The sequence below is a fragment of the Pristiophorus japonicus genome, chromosome 22, assembly GCF_044704955.1.
Source record: "Pristiophorus japonicus isolate sPriJap1 chromosome 22, sPriJap1.hap1, whole genome shotgun sequence".
NCBI classification, from domain to species: domain Eukaryota; kingdom Metazoa; phylum Chordata; class Chondrichthyes; family Pristiophoridae; genus Pristiophorus; species Pristiophorus japonicus.
The window spans coordinates 7358568-7380469 of record NC_091998.1 but is presented as its reverse complement, the minus strand read 5'-3'; the positions used below and the strand labels follow the sequence as shown (position 1 = coordinate 7380469).

Genomic DNA, 21902 nt, shown 5'->3' with positions numbered 1-21902 from the left:
TAGAGAAATGTCTCATTCATTTCCCCACCCCCCCGCCCCACCCATCACTGACACGACCTCTACACCCATGTCGCCCCTTCTGAAACCAACAACAGTTCCATAACTACATGCTGCATTCGGCTGAACAGGGGCGATATTTTAAGTCGAGAATAATTACACTGGGGCAACTTCACCTCAGTCCAGAGGAGTGTAGCAGCAGAAAGTGTGCAATGCTCTCAATATTCATCTTACAAACTGGTGACTCTCTTCTGCCAGTCAGTGGCTCAGTGGGCAGCACCCTCGCCTCTGGGTCAGAAGATTGTGGGTTCAAGTCCCACTCCAGGGACTTGAGCACAGAAATCCAGGCTGACACTCCCAGTGCAGTGCTGAGGGAGTGCCGCACTGTCGGAGGGGCCGTCTTTCAGCTGAGGCATTAAACCGAGGCTCCCGTCTACTCTCTCAGGTGGATGTAACAGATCCCATGGCACTATTTCAAAGAGCAGGGGAGTTGTCCCAGGCCAATATTTAAGCCCTTAACGTACATACAAAACATACAGTTTTCGTCTCCTAATCTGAGGAAGGACATTCTTGCTATTGAGGGAGCACAGCGAAGGTTCCCCAGACTGATTTACGGGATGGCAGGACTGACATATGAAGAAAGACTGGATCAACTAGGCTTATATTCACTGGAATTTAGAATAATGAGAGGGGATCTCACAGAAACATATAAAATTCTGATGGGATTGGACAGGTTAGATGCAGGAAGTCCAGAACCAGGGGTCACAATCTAAGGATAAGGGGTAAACCATTTAGGATTGAGATGAGGAGAAACTTCTTCACTCAGAGAATTGTGAACCTGTGGAATGCAGTTGAACCTGTGAAAGTTGCTGAGGCCAGTTTGTTAAATATATTCAAAAGGGAGTTTGATGTGGCCCTTATGGTTAAAGGGATCAAGGGGTATAGAGAGAAAGCAGGAATGGGGTACTGAAGTTGCAAGATCAGCCATGATCATATTGAATGGTGGTGCAGGCTCGAAGGGCCGAATGGCCTACTCCTACACCTATTTGCTATGTTTCTATGTTTCTATAACAAAAAAACATAAGATTATCCGCTAATTATCATAGCGCTGGTTCTGGGAGCTTGCTGTGCGCAAATTGGCTGCTGCGATTCCGACATTAAAGCAGTGACTACACTTCAAAAAAGTACTTCATTGTCTGTAAAAGTGGGACACCCTGCGGTGGTGAAAGTATAAACGTGTTAGTTTGTTCTCTCTCTCGTGTTGCTGATGGGTAGTTTAGGGTGTGTGGAGCTGTTGTGATATTTTGCTGCTTGTCTGCCACTGCTCTTGACAAGCGAATCCAGGTAATTGTAGCTGCCTCTAAGCCACGAAGATCAAATAGGGGGGCAACTGTAACTGCTCCTAATTGTGGGGGCAGTGGGTCAGTAAGCACCTCTCTCCGCACTGCATCTGGAACAAAGTAACACTTCAGCCGACATCCACCCACACAGCAGAGCGAGCATCCTGCTCACAATGTACTGACTGTCTGACTGAAGCTCTCTCCCCTTTTTCGTCACAGATTGTATTATGTGGGGATGGGGCGGGGGGGGGGGGGGGGAAGAAAACTCCCTCATTTGCATAGCAAGCTCAGAGAGGGACAGAACGGCATAACAAAAACCTTATTCAGTCTCCGAGGAATAGCGCACCTTTGAGAAAGACAAAAATGTCTGCCGAAGTCTTCTGAAGCACTCTGAGCTGTGTCTCTCGCTCGCTGACTGTGTCGCGTTCGAGCTCCTATTTTTTTTCTTGTAGCCCCAACTTTGCTGCAAGAAGTTGGACAGAGTCTCGAACCACTGTCGGGTGGCAAGCTTATGTTGTTACTGGAGCAAGACCTGCATAAATGATGTGTGGCGCTCACGAGCTGGGTTAATGCTGTAACTCCGAGTTGTGCTCTATACGAGGTGCTACGATTAAGGGAAAACAAAAACGACACGGGTTTTGAAATTACATTGTGCAATGCTGCGGTACAACTGTGTAAGGTGCTGGTCAATTCTAACCTTTTGCGTAACCCCGATTTCCAACGCCCCACCATTGGCGGCCGTGCCTTCAGCGGCCTTCAGCTCCAAGCTCTGGAATTCCCTTCCCTGAACTCTCTCTGCCCCTCTTCCCTCCTTAAAACCCAGAGGGTGGTTGGGTTCTGGAACGCGCTGCCGCCCGAAAGGGTGGTGGAGGCAGACTCGATCTTATCTTTCAAAAGGGAGTTGGACGAGTACCTGAAGGAAAAGAAAATGGCAGGCCCACGGGGAAAGGGCCGGGGGGGAGTGGGACTGGCTGAGAGTGGGCACGGGCTCGATGGGCCGAATGGACTTCTTCTGTGCTGTGACCGTTCTGTGATTCTAACCCACCTGATTGGCCAAGCTTTTGGTCACCTGCCCTAATTTCTCCTTATGTGGCTCAAATGTTGTCTGATGGTGGTCCTGTGAAGAGTTTTGAGGTGGTTTACTACAACAACAACTTGGATTTAGATAGCGCCTTTAACGTAGTACAACGTCCCAAGGCGCTTCACAGGAGTGGTGCAATACAAAACAGGTACATCTGTCACCCACAAAGGAAGAAATGAGGGCAGGTGACCAAAAACTTGGTCAAAGAGGGAGGTTTTCAGGAGCGTCTTAAAGGAGGAGAGAGAGGTAGCGAGGTGGAGGGGTTTAGGGAGGGAGTTCCAGAGCTTGGGGCCCAGGCAGCTGAAGGCACGGCCACCAATGGTGGAGCGATTATAATCAGGGATGCTCAGGAGGGCAAAATTAGAGGAGTGCAGACATCGGGAGGGGTTGTGGGGTTGGAGGAGATTACAGAGATAGGGAGGGGACAATGCCATGGAGGGATTTGTAAACAAGGATGAGAATTTTGAATTTAGAATTTTCAACCAAATGTTGTTCCTGCCCTCATTCGTATTCTAAAACATTTATTTTTTTGCTTGCAACGATACACAGAATAAGCATTTCATATTGCAGTAACAAGCTCCCTTTCTCAGCACTGCCTACACAAAGCTTCTGAGTTACTGCCCCCATAACACAGCCCACGCACATCCTCCACAGATCATTGCAAACGGACGTTCAACGTTAGTTTTGAATGAACTGCAATCACAATTTGCGATGTAATGTAATCCCCGGCCCCACCCTCTCATTTTGAAGCACTTGTCTGTACCTCTCCCCACCTCCCCCGCTCCCTCCCACCGCTGTAATGAATCATTTCCCGGCTCCACACTTTGGATCGATGCACAAGATCGCTCCTGAAGACCTATTTCCCTGAGCACAGAGGTCAATAACCAGCAGGCACAGACTTACAGTAATTGGGAGAAGGATTAGAGAGGACTTGAGGAGAACTTTTATCACCCAGAGGATGGTGGGCGTCTGGAACTCACTGCCTGAAAGGGTGGTAGAGGCCAACATCGCCAGCATCGAATCACTGACCACACTCGATCAGCTCCGCTGGGCAGGCCACATCGTTCGCATGCCAGACACGAGACTCCCAAAGCAAGCGCTCCACTCGGAACTCCTTCACGGCAAACGAGCCAAAGGTGGGCAGCGGAAACGTTACAGGGACACGCTCAAAGCCTCCCTGATAAAGTGCAACATACCCACCGACACCTGGGAGTCCCTGGCCAAAGACCGCCCTAAGCAGGGGAAGTGCATCCGGGAGGGCACTGAGCACCTCGAGTCTCGTCGCCGAGAGCGTGCAGAAACCAAGCGCAGGCAGCGGAAGGAGCGTGCGGCAAACCAGTCCCACCCACCCTTTCCTTCAACAACTGTCTGTCCCACCTGTGACAGAGTCTGTGGCTCTCGTATTGGACTGTTCAGCCACCAGAGAACTCACTTCAAGAGTGGAAGCAAGTCTTCCTCGATTCTGAGGGACTGCCTATAATGATGAGGGGCAGGAACCCTCATTGCATTTAAAAAGTACTTGGATGTGCACTTGAAGTGCCGTAACCCCCAGGGCTACGGACCGAGAGCTGGAAAGTGGGATTGGGCTGGATAGCTCTTTGTTGGCCGGCACGGACACGATGGGCCGAATGGCCTCCTTCCGTGCTGTAAATTTCTATGATGCGTTGCTCGCTCACAGGGCTTTACGAGGTGTGTTAAAACAATAGGGGTTGGCCCATCATCACGTTTCCATTGCCGCCCGCCTGCTCTTTGATGAAGCAAGCAACTGACACCAACCTCAAAGCCTCCTTGAAATAAATGTAACATCCCCACCCACACCTGGGAATCCCTGGCCCACGACCGCTCAAAGTGGAGGAAAGGTATCCGGGGAAGGCGCCGAACAACTCGAGCCTCTTCGCCGGGAGCACGCGGAAGCCAAGCGTAAACAGCGGAAGGGGCGCACGGCAACCCAAGCACCCCACCCACCCGTCCCTCCAACCGCCGTCTGCCCCACCTGTGACAGAGACTGTAGGTCCCGCATTGGGCTCATCAGTCATGTTAGTGTGGGAGCAAGTCATCCTCGACTCCGAGGGACTGCCTAAGAAAAAGACTAGGAAACTACTTGATTGTCGTAAGGAACCATCTGGCCCTTCAGGGAAGGAAATCTGCCGCCCTTACCCGGTCTGGGCCTATTATGTGACTCCAGACCCACAGCAATGTAGTTGACTCTTAACTGCCCTCTGAAATGTCCCAGCGAGACACTCGGTTGTACAAGGCGGCTCACCACCACCTTCTCGAGGGCAATTAGGGATGGGCAACAAATACCGGCCTTGTTGGCGACACCCATATCCCGTGAATGAATTATTAAAAAAATACCATGCCAGAGTGAGCCTGACTGAAATTGGAAAAACGCACTGCCCCACTCACCGATATCAATATGTCACTGAGACAACAACAACTGGTGTATGTATGTATATATATAGCGCCTTTAACGTAGTGACACGTCCCAAGGCACTTCACAGGAGTGCTATGAGATTAAAAAAAAGTCACTGCAACGTTCTCAATTAATCTTTAAAGTGACAAGTGTCTCCATTACGGCCTAAATTTCCCTTCCTCCCTCAGTTTTGTGTGTGTGTGGGGAGGGGGGGGGGGGGTTAGGGGACACTGTTCGGGGGGTTGGAGGGGTGGTGCCGTGCGGGGAGGTAGAAACCGTACGGTTTTAAACACACCGCACATTTTGCGTTTCTGGGTCCCTTCATTCCTCTGCTGGTAAATGAGGCCCTGGTTCTGGGAACAGACGCTGTCACATTGTCCACACTGCAGTCAAGGCTGCCGTTGAGTGTTCTCCGGAATCAAGGGTGAATGACACATCCTGTGCAGAATGTTACTCCCCCTTATTCAACCATTTTGATTTCCCAGGCTCTGTTGCCAAGGCCACGATCGCAACCGCAAGGTGGGGAGAGCACCGAGAGATTGAGGGGGATGGATCTACCCCCTCCCGCCCCCCCATCCCGCTTATGCTGTGTGAGTTATGTCCCCCCATCTCTCTCCTCTCCAGTTGCCCCTGATGTCCCCCTTTCCCAGGAAGGATATACTTGCCTTGGAGGCGGGACAGGTTGGACCTCTCTGGTCCGGCACCCTTGGGATCTGACTGGTCCCAGAACACAGAATCTTCCGAACCACGGGAGGTCACGCTTACCGGTACCCGTCGATAGTGCCCGGGCTCTTGTGTGTGTGCGTGTGCGCGTGCTGGCAGCCTGTGGGCGGCTCCATCAGCACCCGCGCACACACTCGCTGACTGACAGCAGCTCCAGCCAATTGCCGAATACACTCACTGACTGACAGCCGCTCCAGCCAATCGCCGAACACACTCACTGACTGACAGCCGCTCCAGCCAATCGCCGAATACACTCACTGACTGACAGCCGCTCCAGCCAATCGCCGAACACACTCACTGACTGACAGCCGCTCCAGCCAATCGCCGAATACACTCACTGACTGACAGCCGCTCCAGCCAATCGCCGAACACACTCACTGACTGACAGCCGCTCCAGCCAATCGCCGAACACACTCACTGACTGACAGCCGCTCCAGCCAATCGCCGAATACACTCACTGACTGACAGCCGCTCCAGCCAATCGCCGAACACACTCACTGACTGACAGCCGCTCCAGCCAATCGCCGAATACACTCACTGACTGACAGCCGCTCCAGCCAATCGCCGAACACACTCACTGACTGACAGCCGCTCCAGCCAATCGCCGAACACACTCACTGACTGACAGCCGCTCCAGCCAATCGCCGAACACACTCACTGACTGACAGCCGCTCCAGCCAATTGCCGAACACACTCACTGACTGACAGCCACTCCAGCCAATCGCCGAACACACTCACTGACTGACAGCCGCTCCAGCCAATCAAAACTTAAAAAAAAAAATAAACCCGCCTCTCCCTCAGGCCCAGCTAATGCCGAACCACGGATGTTTCCGGACCAGAGAGGTCCAACCTGTACAACAGAGGTTCACTTGATTGATTCCTGGGGTGAGAGGGCTGAGAGATTGTGCAAATGGGCCTATGCTCTCTGGAATTTAGAAAAATGAGAGGTGATGTCATTGAAACATACAAGTTTCTGAAGGGGATTGACAGGGTAGATGCTGAGAGGTTGTCTCCCCCTGGCTGGAGAGTCGAGAACCAAGGGGCACAGTCTCAGGATAAGGGGTCGGCCATTTAAGACAGAGATGAGGAACTAATTTGCAGAGTTATGGGGAAAGTGCAGGGTGGGGGGATGGTGGGACTAAATTGGACAGCTTTTGCAGAGAGCTGGCACAGGCAAGACGGGCCGAATGGTCTCCTTCCGTGCGGTAAGACTCAATGATTGACTGACTGAGCCAACAGGTCAGGGGTCAAACAATGGCTTCTACATTGTCTTGTCGAGGCCTGGTCCCTCCATTGCAACCGTTAGCCACTTGGCCTCTGTGTGAAGACCTATTGGTGGCGAAGGTGTGGTTAAAAACGATCACTACACAAGCAAGAATTGGGGCATCGGCACAAAGGGCACTGGTTACGGAAAGAGCTTCGACATCTGCCCGTACCACAACAGGAAATGAAATAAAAATCACTCCAAAAAGTGCTACCTAGACATCAATCAAATAGCAAGGGGTTGTGTTGCACTGGGTCAACTGTGGGACTTTACACTGAAGACATTTCTAAAAACCTCACCGACATCAGTGCTCCACAACCGGTTGCATTTCTATGGCGCCTCGCATTGTATCTCAGGAGGCCCCATAGCTCATTGGCCTCTCGGGCGCACAGCAAGATCCAATCAACAGTGACCAGATGAGTGACAAGTTAGTCCATGTTGGTTGGCGCTGGTTGAGCGAGGGGTGTTTGCCAGGGCACTGGGTGAGCTCTCTGCTCCCACTCGTACAGTGCTACAAGATCGTTTCAGGAACTGGGGCCTTGGTTTTTAATCTCTCATCTTTAGCGCTGCCTCCCTCCCCACCCACCCCCCCTCCATCCCGTTTCCCCCCCACCCACTGCACACTGGGCCCTGATTATGTGCAGTCACGGAGAGGGACTCCTGCACAGGAAGGACATTTCTCAGATACCAAGAAATTAGTTTTAAGTATGCGAGTGTTGGCAGTTTGGCTGCAGTCCATTTTCCCAGAACGGCTCTCAAGAGAGAACCTTTACAGCAGATTGTAATGTTGTGGAAATAGTTACACTCTAAAGGAGAACATAAGAAATAGGAGCAGGAGTCGGCCATTTGGCCCCTCGAGCCTGCTCCGCCATTCAATAAGATCATGGCTGATCTGATCTTGGGCTCAGCTCCACTTCCCTGCCCACTCCCCATAACCCTTCACTCCCTTATTGTTTAAAAATCTGTCTATTTCCACCTTAAATATATTCAATGACTCAGCCTTCACAGCTCTCCGGGGCAGAGAATTCCACAGATTTATGACTCTCTGAGAGAAGAAATTCCTCCTCATCTCAGTTTTAAATGGGCAGGCCCTTATTCTGAAACTATACCCCCTAGTTCTAGATTTCCCCCACGAGGGGAAACATCCTCTCTGCATCTACCCTGTCGAGCCCCCTCATTATATTATACGTCTCAATAAGATCACCGCTCATTCTTCTAAACTCCAATGAGTATAGTCCCAACCCGCTCAATCTTTCTTCATAAAACAACCCCTTCATCTCAGGAATCAACCTCGTGAACCTTCTCTGAGAAGCCTCCAATGCAAGTCTATCCCTCCTTAAATACGGAGACCAAAACTGTAGGCAGTACTCCAGGTGTGGCCTCACCAATACCCTGTACAGTTGGAACAGGAGGCAATAGGGACACCATTTCCTTGCAGGAATTAAGCTCAGTTAACCTGGAATTACCACACTGCAACACAGCTGCTGATCGGGGCAGGCTCGACACAATTTCTATTTCGAGCGACCAGTTTCGAAAACTTCATACACATCAATGCTCCATAACAAGTTGCATTTCTATGGCACCTAGTAAATACAAGGATGATCCCAAAAATGCGAGGGTATACCTATCGGGAAAGGATGAATGGAGGGAATGTTTCCACTTGTGGGGAAGAGCATAACTAGAGACCATCAATATAAGATCGTCACCAAGAAATCCAATAGGGAATTCAGAAGAAACTTCTTTACCCAGAGAGTGGTGAGAATGTGGAACTCGCTGCCACAGGGAGTGGTTGAGGCGAATAGTATCGATGCATTTAAGGGGAGGCTGGACAAGCATATGGGGGAGAAGGGAATAGAGGGTTATGCTGATAGATTTAGATGAGGAAAGACGGGAGGAGGCTCGAGTGGAGCATAAACGCCGGCACGGACTGGTTGGGCTGAATGGCCTGTTTCTGTGCCGTATATCCGGTGTAATTTGGCACTGTGACAAGATCCACAAAGATCGCTGATACAGAACATTGAGCTGAATACAGTCGAGGCTACTCTTGGAGGCCGGGAGTCACCAGGACTTCACAATGGCCTTCCTGCCACAGGCTAGGTTTCTGGGGAGGGAGGAGCTCGAAGCAGAAGGTAGAAATGATCTACGGAAAAGATCTAGGCGTGTTGGGCCACCTCGGGACTTGGGCAAGGTGATACGTTCTGAACCTTTCTGGATGCCCTAAAAAGGCGCTAAGCCCTTTTCTTGATAGCAATTGCTTTTACAATTTAATGGCCTGCTGGACCACTTCAAAGGGCAAGATTGAGAGTCTCAGGACATACGCAGGCCAGACCAAATGGGGATGGCAGGTTCTGTGACAGACGCAAGTGACACAGTTGGGTTTTTTCCATAAACTACCAGATTAAATGAAATCAATTTCACATCTCGTCAAGGTGGGACTTGAGCTCATAACGTCCTGGTTGCTAATCCAGTGTCAGAACAACTTCACCACCGTATCCATACAATACCCATTGTCAATCTGTGTGCTTCTCCAACACATGTGGCAAAACATGGATGCTCGAGTGATGCCAAGCTACGTTCCTTGTTGGTGTCCAAAATGAACCCGGACACAAGTAGACCAAGCCATTTCTAGGAGCGCAGGAATCCAGGTCTCTTGCAGACTTATACTGGAGTTGGAGGATTGGCTCCGATCTGAGCCTTTGCACCTTGGGTGCCTGGCTGGTCCTGGGAGCTGGCTTGGAGGGGAACACCCTTTTGTGTGGGAAAGGGACGAGTTGCACCACGCGTATGGGGAAGTATACAGGAATTAGACTGGGTTTCCCTCTAAGTCACGCACCAACCTGACTTGAAAATATATCGTCCATTCCTTCATCGTCGCTGGGTCAAAATCCGGGAACTCCCTCCCTAACAGCACTGTGGGAGCACCTTCACCACACGGGACTGCAGCGGTTCAAGAAGGCAGCTCACCACCACCTTCTCAAGGGGCAATTAGGGATGGGCAATAAATGCCGGCCTTGCCAGCGACGCCCACATCCCAGGAACGAATAAGTAAAAAGAAGTGAAGAAAAGCACCATCTGTATTTATTGGCCAAGGAGTTTGGTTTTGACACTTGATGCAGAGTCACCAAGGGATGTTGAACGAATTGAAATCAACAGCCTAGACGAAGATTTGATTATTGGAAGCTCTTTTCAGAAGTGGTCGTTTGCAGATGAGTCAAGTTTAATGTTGAGCGCAGTAATACAGATGTGCAAGCCTGCATCGGAGCCAGGGATTTTCAAGCATCTGCCAATCTAAGGGACTTCCATCATCAATTAGTCTCCAGCTGACCTCAGCTTGTGTCTACTTAGCCCCCCCCCCCCCCCTCACAGGAAGTACCTGAGCTATGACCTTCAAGAGACAGGACCCAGGTAAAACACAACTCACTTCAGGAACTGAACATCAGCATGATTCCTGGGATGAGAGGGTTGTCCTATGAGGAGACATTGAGTAGATTGGGCCTCCAATCTTTGGAGTTTAGAAGAATGAGAGGCAATTTAATTGGAACACACAAGATTCTGATGGGTAGATGCCGAGAGGTTGCTTCCCCTGGTTGGAGAGTCTGGAACTAGGGGGGGGTCACAGTCTCAGGATAAAGGGTCGGCCATTTACGATGCATATGAGATGAAATTTCTTCACTCAGAGGGTTGTGAACCTTTGGAATTCTCTACCCCAGAGGGCTGTGGATGCTGAGTTGTTGAATATATTCAAGGTTGAGATCGATAGATTTTCAGACTCTAGGGGAATCCAGGGATATGGCGGGCGGGAAAGTGGAGTTGAGGTCGATGATCAGCCGTGATCTTATTGAATGGCGGAGCAGGCTCGAGGGGCCGAATGGCCGACTCTTATTATGATCAACTGGATCACTGTGCGTCAGAGGTACTCGAGCATCATCACGGGAACCTCATAACAAAAAATTAATCTCAGTATCGACCTACTCTTGCGCTGACACTTGCTGTTTTGTGCATACTATGTTCCCACGCAACCAAGATCCCTGCAAGTGGCTTTGTCTGAAACGCTCTGAAACCTGTTGCCAAATGACTCAGGTTCCGAGAGGCTCCGTGACTTAAACACACAATAGACAAGACGGCTGCCGATCCAATCAATACAAGGTATTGGTGAGGCCACACCTGGAATACTGCGTGCAGTTTTGTTTTCCATATTTACGAAAGGATATGCTTGCTTTGGAGGCAGTTCAGAGAAGGTTCACTAGGTTGATTCCGGGGATGAGGGGGTTGACTTATGAGGAAAGGTTGAGCAGGTTGGGCCTCTACTCATTGGAGTTCAGAAGAATGAGGTGTGATCTTATCGAAATGTATAAGATTATGAAGGGGCTCGACAAGGTGGATGCAGAGAGAATGTTTCCACTGATGGGGGAGACTAGAACTAGGGGGCATAATCTTAGAATAAGGGGCCGCCCATTTAAAACAGAGATGAGGAGGAATTTCTTCTCTCAGAGGGTTGCAAATCTGTGGAATTTGCTGCCTCGGAGAGCTGTGGAAGCTGGAACATTGAATAAATTTAAGACAGAGGTAGACAGTTTCTTAAATGATAAGGGATTAAGGGGTTATGGGGAGCGGGCGGGGAAGTGGAGCTGAGTCCGTGATCAGATCAGCCATGGACTTATTGAATGGCGGAGCAGGCTCGAGGGGCCGTATGGCCTACTCCTGTTCCTATTTCTTATGTTCTTATAAAGCCGCCACCATGTTTACTTGCAGACACCAACTGTCCTTTCTTTACCTTGCCTACCCTGGGAGGACAGACGCACCAACGTTAGAGTCCTCAACATCCCCAGCATCGAAGCACTGACCACACTTGATCAGCTCTGCTGGGCGGGGCCACATTGTTCGCATGCCAGACACGAGACTCCCAAAGCAAGCGCTCTACTCGGAACTCCTTCTCGGCAAGCGAGCCCCAGGTGGGCAGAGAAAACATTGCAAGGACACCTTCAAAGCCTCCCTGATAAAGTGCAACATCCCCACCGACACCTGGGAGTCCCTGGCCAAAGACCGCCCAAAGTGGAGGAAGCGCATCCGGGAGGGCGCTGAGAACCTCGAGTCTCGTCACCGACAGCGTGCAGAAACCAAGCGCAGGCAGCGGAAGGAGCCTGCGGCAAACCTGTCCCACCCACCCTTTCCTTCAACCACTGTCTGTCCCACCTGTGACAGGGACTGTGGTTCTTGTATTGGAATGTTCAGCCACCTGAGGACTCATTTTAAGAGTGGAAGCAAGTCTTCCTCGATTCCGAGGGACTGTCGATGATGATGACCTTTTCTACAGCCTCTCAGACCCTCCACCTCACAGGTTAGTCAGTGTTTGTGTTTTGCGGTATCACAGTGTGTACATTCTGGTTCGGCTTGGAAAGCGGCTCGGAAAAAAACTGGTCACGTCTGAACACTTCAGGCTAACCTCCGATGAGAAAAAGACAGACTTGCATTTATAGAATGCCTGATGACGTCGCTCCGAAACGATTCAAAGCGTTTCACCTACAATGGCTCCAGTCACTGGAGCGAGGTCGGTCACAGCAACAGCTATTTTGTGCAAGGGAAGATCTCACACGCAACAGTGAGACGAAAAAGCCCTTGTTGCACGATCGTGAAACGCCCTACTCCCCGAAACTGGATAAACTGCTCAGCGGATTTGAGCACTTAACAGGTAAATGGTGCTCAACAGAAAAACATCCCTTTAATCCCACAAGGACACATGCACTTTCGCAAGTCCTTTATGGAACCACTTCCCTAAAACAGAGCTTTTGGCTTTTTTGTTTGAATCGTAGTGTCAGCTTTTTTGATTAAAATAGTCTTACCACCCCACCCTACCCTGCATTTCACAATTATCTCTTCTTTTGCAATGATCTCTCGGCTTCCCTCCAGCGTCCCCTCCCTCAGCTGTTCCGTAGCTGCTCTGTGAAATGAGATTTCTGTTGAAAAACAAACCCTTGAACACTCTGTCAGAGAGGCCTAAAAAGGGTTCTATTTAAAAGCTCCCAGACTCTAATTCTTCACTGCTGCTGGCTGCATCTCTCGTCCAGCTAAAATGGTCGTTTTTTTATTTTTGCGTGCAATACTTTAACCGTGTAACTTATCCCTTTCTGGATCGTGAGACTAATTTACTTGCGGGTTTTAAGTTTTGACAATAATTTGTGCAGAGTATTTTCGAAGAGCTGTAAGTTTAGCATTAATTTATCTATAAATATATATATATAGAAAAAGATTTATTTGTAAGGTATTCCAAGCTTTAAATATGTCTGGCACAAGTGCTGTTCCATATTTTGAAATTGATGCCAATCTCTCAGCAACCAATAAAAACACATCATTATCGGATTTCAAAGACTGGCTCAAACATCGAGCCATTCAAAAAAAAATACATCACCATTTAACTATTTGTGATTTTGTTCTCGAAAGGCAACAACAACTTGTATTTATATAGCGCCTTTAACGTAGTAAGACGTCCCAAGGTGCTTCACAGGAGCGTCATCAAACAGAATTTGACACCGAGCCACATAAGGAGATATTAGGAGTGGTGGCCATAAACTTGGTCAAAGAGGTAGGTTTTTAGGAGCGTCTTAAAGGAGGAAAGTGAGAGGCGGGGAGGTTTAGGGAGGGAGTTCCAGAGCTTGGGGCCCCAGGCAGCTGAAGGCACGGCCACCAATGGTTGAGCGATTATAATCAGGAACGCTCAAGAGGCCAGAATTAGATGAGATCTCGCAGGGTTGCAGGGCTGGAGCAGATTACAGAGATAGGGAGGGACGAGGAGGCCATGGAGAGATTTGTAAACAAGGATGAGAATTTTTAAATTGAGGCCTTGTCGGGCCAAGAGCCAAGGTAGAGCACAGGGGCTGATGGACGATCAGGACTTGGTGCGAGTTAGGACACAGGCAGCAGAGTTTTGGATGAGCTCAAGTTTACGGAGGGAGGCCGGCCAGGAGTGCGTTGGAATAGTCGGGTCTAGAGGTAACAAAGGCGCAGATGAGGGCTTCAGCAGCGGATGAGCTGAGGCAGGGGCTGAAAGGATTCTTTCTGTGTTGAAATTTAAACTATTCTGTGATATAAATTGTAGCAAGCAGAGAGACAGGGCACTATGGTGCTGCGGTTCTCAATGAAGCCTTAGTATCGAGTCGACAATGAATGGCCAAATCAACAAGTGGGAACGATTGAAAGGAGCAGATTAGGGTTAGCTTTTCAGCATGTGTTGGGCTCTGTGACTCAGGCACAAAGACAGATATTGAGTGGCTGCAAATTCCTGTTTCCAGATAGAGATTTCTGAAATGTACTTCTTTTATACGAGTGACTCATGCAAATTGCTGGGACACCGACTGTAACTGCCGGCATTGTAAACACCGCAGTGAAGGATATTTTCAAGGGTTCTTCAAGTGCAACGTTTGCACGCCGAGTATCGCCATATTTCACAAAGCCTTTTCCTTTGGGGGACTCTCAGCATCGGTGTGCAGAAAATTGAATTTGAGGGAAGTTAATCGTAAAACTTTTAAACGAAAGACTTGCATTTATATAGCACCTTTCATGGACACCAGACGTCCCAAAGCGCTTTACAGCCAATGAAGTACTTTTGGAGTGTAGTCACTGTTGTAATGTGGGAAATGCGGCAGCTAATTTGCGCACAGCAAGCTCCCACAAACAGCGATGTGATAATGACCCAGATAATCTGTTTTTGTTATGTTGATTGAGGGATAAATATTGGCCCCAGGACACCGGGGATAACTCCCCTGCTGTTCTTCGAAATAGTGCCGTGGGATCTTTTACGTCCACCCGAGAGAGCAGACGGGGCCTCGGTTTAACGTCTCATCTGAAAGGCGGCATGTGCAGAGCTCTGTCCTGGTGGGCAGTATGTCATCATCATCATAGGCAGTCCCTCGGAATCGAGGAAGATTTGATTCCACTCTAACAGTGAGTTCTCAGGTGACTGAACAGTCCAATACGGGAATTACAGTCTCTGTCACAGGTGGGACAGACAGTCGTTGAGGGAAAGGGTGGGTGGGACAGGTTTGCCACACGCTCCTTCCGCGGCCTGCGCTTGCTTTCTGCACGCTCTTGGCGACGAGACTCAAGGTGCTCAGCGCCCTCCCGGATGCTCTTCTTCCACTTAGGGCGGTCTTTGGCCAGGGACTCCCAGCTGTCGGTGGGGATGTTGCATTTTATCAAGGAGGCTTTGAGGGTGCCCTTGAAATGTTTCCTCTGCCCACCTTGGACTCGCTTGCCCGGTAGGAGTTCTGAGTAGAGCGCTTGCTTTGGGAGTCTTGTGTCAGTGTGTGACTCACAGCTCACAGTATAACTCTGCTCTTGCTGGCTGCTGGTCTCAGACCAAAGTCCACCTCTCAGTAAATTTGTCTCGTCATGCTTCTGTATCTCCCCACACGGTAACTCTCTCTGGGTCACAATTAATCACATTTTCACACCAGGAACTTTGGAGTCCCTACATTCCCTATGTAACTTCAAATAGTCAATTGGCCATGTTGTTGAATATTAATATAGCTTGCGCGATCGGGACTTGATGCTGAGTTCAGAGATTCATCTTTCCTATGTGTGTGGGTGTGGAGATTGTACCCAACACTTGGGGAAGATTTGCTATCTCGCCTTGTGACGTCAACACACACATTGTAATGTCACTGCACAAAATGTAATCTCGTCCATCAGCATGTGGGATTTATTAGTAATTGCATCAGAAGGTTGTGGGTTCAAGCCCCACTCTAGGACATAAGCTAGCTTGACGCACCAGTTATGTACTGAGGGAGGAGTCATTGAGTCATAGCCCTGACTGCCTGTTCTGGTGTTAAAGATCTCATAGAATCAGAGAACGGTTACAGCACAGAAGGAGGCCATTCGGCCCGTCGAGCCCGTGCCGGCTCTCTGCAGGAGCACCTCAGCCAGGCCCACTCCCCCGCCCTTTCCCCGTAGCCCCGCACCTTTTTTTTCCTTTAGGTACTTATCCAACTCCCTTTTGAAAGCCACGATTGAGTCTGCCTCCACCACCCTCTCAGGCAGCGCATTCCAGATCCTAACCACTCGCTGCGTTAAAAAGCTTCTCCTCATGTCGCCTTTGGTTCTTCTGCCAATCGCCTTAAATCTGTGTCCTCTGGTTCTCGACACTTCCACCAGTGGGAACAGTTCCTCTCTCTCTACTCTGTCCAGACCCCTCATGATTTTGAACACCTCGATCAAATCTCTTCCAAACCTTCTCTGCTCCAAGGAGAACCACCCCAGCTTCTCCAGTCTATCCACGATCACAGCACCAGGAACAGTCCCTGTGTGCTGGTCGTCTCTGAACCAACATCATGAAACCAACTAATGATTCATCTAATTGCTGTGTACAAAATGGGTGTTGCAGTCACTGATACGACAACCGTTACTGATGAATTTTATGAGCCGTGCTTTTCAGCTGTTTCCAAGATACAGTAAGCCGCTATATAAGTGCAGTTCTTTTTGTTATTTTCATGAATTTCATCACAGGTTGGGCCTGTACTCATTGTAGTTTAGAAGAATGAGAGGGAATCTTATTGAAACATATAAGATTCTGAGGGGGCTGGACAGGGTAGATGCTGAGAGGATGTTTCCCCTCGTGGGGGAATCTAGAACTAGGGGGCATAATTTCAGAGTAAGGGGTCGCCCATTTAAGATGGAGATGAGGAGGAATTTCTTTTCTCTGAGGGTTGTAAATCTGTGGAATTCTCTGCCCCAGAGAGCTGTGGAGGCTGGGTCCTTGAATATATTTAAGGTGTAGATTGACAGATTTTTAAATGATTGGGGAGTGAAGGGTTATGGGGAGCGGGCAGGGAAGTGGAGTTGAGGCCAAGATCAGATCAGCCATGATCTTATTGAATGGCGGAGCAGGCTCGAGGGGCCAAATGGCCTATTTCTTCTGTTCTTGTGTGGCCCACACGGCTAACTTTCAAATCAGCGCTGAAAACACATATCAGGGATACCTCACAGTGTGTTTAAAATATTTAAAGGATTTGATAGGGTATATACAGATAAATTATATGCTGTGGTAGGGGGAATCAAGAACAAGGGGACACAATCTTAAAATTAGAGCCAGGACATTCAGGAACAAAATCGAGAATTAAGTCTTGCCAGTGAAAATCTGGAACTCTCTCCCCCAAAAGGCTGAGGGTCCATGGAGCTTTCAAGACTGAGATCGCTAGATTTTTGTTGGGCAAGGGTATCGGGGGTCCGGGGGGGGGTAAATGGAATTCTGGTGCAGATTGGCCATGATTTAACTGGATGATGGCAGAGCAGGATCAAGGGGCTGAATGGCCTCCTCCTGTGCCTCTTCCAAGGCAAGCGTCGAAAGATCTCCAAACTCGGCCTTTTCAGCTGCGCGTAAAAACAACTAAAGCTGCCAACATTCCTCCCTCGACCACAACTGCCAAAAAAAAGATTAGCCGCTCGTACATCTCATCCTGTTTAATGGATCTTGCTGCGAGCAAAATGGCTGCTGCGTTTGACTACATAACAAGCTCTGTTATTCATCGGGGTCTAGAAATGGTAATGCAAGTGAACGAATGCAGCTGCGTGATGTTCACTTTTCAGTTACTTTAAAGCAGCCATTAACCTATTTATTTTAAATGGCAAAGCAACGACATGCGTTGAGTATTTAGATGCTAAATACGACCGACGGAAATTTCACGGCTATTATGTGTAGTCACTTAGAGGTGTGACAAGGTGCGAGATAAACTCATTTCTTCCTGATGTTAAAACTGTCCCTTCTACAACAACAACTTGTGTTTGTATAGCACCTTTAACATAGTGCAACATCCCAAGGCGCTTCACAGGAATATTACAAGACAAAAGTTTCACACCGAGCCACACAAGGAGAAATTAGGACAGGTAAGAGGTCGGTTTTAAGGAGCATCTTGAAGGAGGAAAGCGAGGTAGAGAGGCGGAGAGGTTTAGGGAGGGAGTTCCAGAGCTTGCGGCCCAGGCAACAGAAGGCACGGCCACCGATGGTGGAGCGATTATAATCAGGGATGCTCAGGAGGGCAGAATTAGAGGAGGGCAGACATCTCGGGAGTGGGGTGGGTTGTGGGGCTAAGGAGATTAGAGATACGGAGGGGTGAGGCCATGGAGGGATTTGAAAACAAAAATGAGAATTTTGAAATTGAGGTTTTGCATAACTGTGAGCCAATGTAGGTCAATGAGCACAGGGGGTGATGGGTGTACGGGACTTGGTGTGAGTTAGGACACAGGCAGCTGAGTTTTAGTGGAGGAAGAGCATCCGGGAGGGCGCTGAGCACCTCGAGTCTCGTCGCCGAGAGCATGCAGAAAGCAAGCGCAGGCAGCGGAAGGAGCGTGCGGCAAACCAGTCCCACCCTCCCCTTTCCTTCAACCACTGTCTGTCCCACCTGTGACAGAGACTGTAAGTCCCGTATTGGACTGTTCAGCCACCTGAGAACTCACTTTCAGAATGGAAGCAAGTCTTCCTCGATTTCGAGGGACTACCTATGACATGATGAATCTCCTCCAGCTCCCGAGATGTCTGCGCTCCTCTAATTCTGCCCTCTTGAGCATCTCTGATTATAATCACTCAACCATTGGTGGCCGTGCCTTCTGTCGCCTGGGCCCCAAGCTCTCGAACTCCCTCCCGAAACCCCCCTGCCCTCTTCTACCGCTCTTTCCTCCTTCAAGACGCTCCTTAAAACCTACCTCTTTGACCCAGTTTTTGGTCACCTGCACTAATTTCTACTTATGCGGCTCGGTGTCAAATTTTTATTGCATTACAGAACATAAGAAATAGGAGCAGGAGTAGGCCATACGGTCCCTCGAGCCTGCTCCGCCATTTAATAAGATCATGGATGATCTGATAGTGGACTCAGTTCCACTTCCCTGCCCGCTCCCCATAACCTTTTATTCCCTTATCGCTCAAAAATCTGTCTATCTCCGCCTTAAATATATTCAATGACCCAGCCTCCACAGCTCTCTGGGGCAGAGAGTTCCAGAGTTCTACAACCCTCAGAGAAGGAATTCCTCCTCATCTCTGTTTTAAATGGGTGGCCCCTTATTCTGAGACTATGTCCCCTAGTTTTAGTTTCCTCAATGAGTGGAAATATCCTCTCTGCTTCCATCTTGTCGAGCCCCACATTATCTTACGTGTTTCAAAAAGATCACCCCTCATTCTTCTGAACTCCAATGAGTAGAGGCCCAACCTACTCAACCTATCTTCGTAAGATAGCCTTGAGCTGTTTCACTACGTTAAAGGTGCTATATAAATTCAAGTGGTTGTTGTTGGCTGTCTGGGAACACGGGGAGCTGTTTTGAAAGCCTAGAAGGTTAGGAAGGGACTTGTTCATCGTCCAACACCCATGGTGGGTGCGTATGTTGTGCACGAGCCAAGGGTGGAGAGCTTTACGCTGCGATGACGCGAGGTAAATGGAATGCAGCAACAAGATGAACCTGATGTGCACCAGCTGTTCCCTCGCTGCAGGAGCGTCAGTCCGCTGCATGGTCTGAACTTCATTTCATCTCAGACTCTGCACGCTGTGTTAATAAAAACAGTAACGTCACCTGGTAACTTTCAATCTGAAAACGCCAATTAAGAACAGATGGCAGATATACAAGGACCGAGGTGGGGATTTTGCTCAGAGTGGGCCATGTTTTTTTTGGTTGAAATAAAGTTTAATTCTGGGGATGTTTGAGCTCCAGACTGTGTAAAATCTCCACCTTAAAAGGGACACTCCATTCACAGGTTGAACAGAAGGATAAACCTTCACTTGTATTGGCCCTCATCGTGTCCTCAGTGTATGTATGCGCCAGTGAGTATGCTCACAGGTTTGTAGAGCTGTTGCATCTGGACGGAATTCCTCATCGGTGCCAAGCCCCGAGACCTCCCTCGGGAATCGGCGTCTTACAACTTGAGCCTCTTCCGATAAATCCCCTCCGTGCCTTTCAGTTCTTCGTGGAGGGGATTCCTGTACGGACTCCTCTTGCACACTCTCCGCTGTGCCATCTTCCTGCCTGGAGGAGGCGGGGGTCCCCAATGGAGTTCCCTCTACGCGGGAGTCCTCCCTTTATTTATTGGGGACTTGGCCTGGAGGGTGTTGCACGGAGCAGACCCGTGCAATAAGTTTTTAAGTCAATTCACAGGCTCCTAGGCCGCCTGTAATTTCTGCGGTCTAGAGTCGTCCGTGTTCCACGTGTATGTGCAATGTGCCAGGTTGCAGCCCCTCTTCCAATATTTGAAGAGTCTGCTCCTCTATTTCTGGTTGCACTTCAGTCCCACGCTCCTGATCTTTGGGCACCCTGTGCGGAGGGGGGCGGGCAGGTCGGAAGGCCTCCTCGTAGGACTGCTCCTGGGCATGGCCAAGGGGGCCATCAGCCGGTCCAGGCAGCGGGAGGTCGAGGGGGTCGTTCAGTCCGACTGCCTGCCTCTCTTCTGCGGTTACATCCAAGCCAGGGTGTCCCTGGAGATGGAGCACGTGGTGTCCACCTGTAAACTCGCGGCCTTCCGCGAGAGGTGGGCGCCGGAGGGACAGGAGTGCATCGTCACCCCCGGCAACCAAATTTTAACTTGAACCATTTTTGCTAAAGAGTATATTTGTTTAATTTGTGGGTTTTAGTGACCCTTTAATAAGGAGGCATTTGATCTTTTGCTTTACAAAAATAGTTGTAGAGCTGTTGCATTGTGAGTGGCTTAGCCAATCACGTGATGTTCACAAGACTCAATAAAACCCCAGCCAGTTGGGTCTAGGTCATCCACGATGAGGTATGCAGTTGTGAGCTGGGTGGATGAACTGGTAATGTGTAGTGTGATTGTTAAACCTTTGCTAATAAACTGACTGCCTTATTACTAGTTCATCTACCAGGCTCACAACTGCATTACTAGTTCATCCACCAGGCTCACAACTGCATACCTCATCGTGGATGACCTAGACCCAACTGGCCGGGGTTTTATTGAGTCTTGTGAACATCACGTAATCTGTTTTTGGTGGTGTTGGCAGAGGGAGACATGTTGGCGGAGGGAGAAATGCTGGCCGTGGGCTCTCCTGTGACCACCTGCATGGCCAAGTTAGGCCCTCGGTCAGATGTCCTCACGTGAAAGACGACACCTCTGACAGTGCAGCTGCGCTAAACTTGCCAACCTCGATTAGACGCAGCCGCAAGTTCTGGAGTGAAGCTTGTAAATACAAAGTGTGCTGGACGGAACATTAGCAGCTGACATTTCCTAGACTTGATGCAAAACATGTCCCGTCACTGCAGGCAAATGAAATGGAAAACTGAACCATAAACATGCCAAGAGAAGACGTCAAATAATGTCATGTGGAAACTGTAGAGGGTTCTGGTAAGATCACAGTTCCAGAATCTCTGAGGTATTGCTCATGATCAAGGATATCCTGCTTTATAAGGCCAGGAATATTATCTGCAACGTTGTACTCTGCTGCCAAAGTGTATATCCCTTTGAAGGTCAAGAGATAGTGGGCAGCCTCACTCAACGGTTATATCAGAAAGTGATGGGCAGGAAAAAAAACAGTTTGTCTATTGACCCTGCCTCATACTCCTGATGCCCGGGAGCATCATAACTAAACACTTCCCAACCCGCTCCCCAGCAACCATTAAGTCTGACACACGGACCCCGGGAGAGATTTCCCTGGATGTTGCCACTGAGTGCCTTTGTTTATTTATGTTTTTTCTGCCCCAAGTGTGACATTGAAATGACGCTTTGGAGTACCACAAGGTGGGGACATAATAGGAGCTGGAGTAGGCCATTCGGCCCCTCGAGCCTGCTCCGCCATTCAGTAAGATCGTGGCTGATCTACCTTAGCTCCACCTTCCCACACAATCCCCATATCCCCTAGAGTCCAAAAATCTATCGATCTCGGTCTTGAATATCCTCAACAACTGAGCCTCCAAAGCCCTCTGGGGTAGAAAATTCCAAAGATTCACCAGCCTCTGAGTGAAGAAGTTTCTCCTCATCTCAGTCCTAAATGGCCGACTCCTTATCCTGAGACTGTGACCTATGGCTCTAGACTCCCCAGCCAGGGGGAAACATCCTCCCTGCAACCACCCTGTCAAACCCTGTAAGAATTTTATCTCATTCTTCGA

At 49.4% G+C, this 21902-nt stretch overlaps 2 protein-coding genes across 3 annotated transcripts in view; one reads left to right on the top strand and one right to left on the bottom strand.

Annotated features, from left to right (window-relative positions):
- cdh23 (cadherin-related 23) overlaps nt 1–21902 on the bottom strand; it is a 211165-nt gene that overhangs the window by 128961 nt on the left and 60302 nt on the right. The gene's annotated exons all lie outside the window — the stretch shown is intronic.
- Nucleotides 1–21902, top strand: part of vsir (V-set immunoregulatory receptor) — a 53300-nt gene that overhangs the window by 916 nt on the left and 30482 nt on the right. Inside the window, exon 2 of one of the 2 annotated variants that reach the window (XM_070865556.1) lies at nt 11571–12156. The exons of the other annotated variant lie outside the window; for it this stretch is intronic. Within the exon in view, the coding sequence (XP_070721657.1) occupies nt 12111–12156 (46 nt within the window). The 5' untranslated portion in view covers nt 11571–12110. The remainder of the gene's footprint in view (nt 1–11570; nt 12157–21902) is intronic. 2 annotated transcript variants of the gene reach the window in all.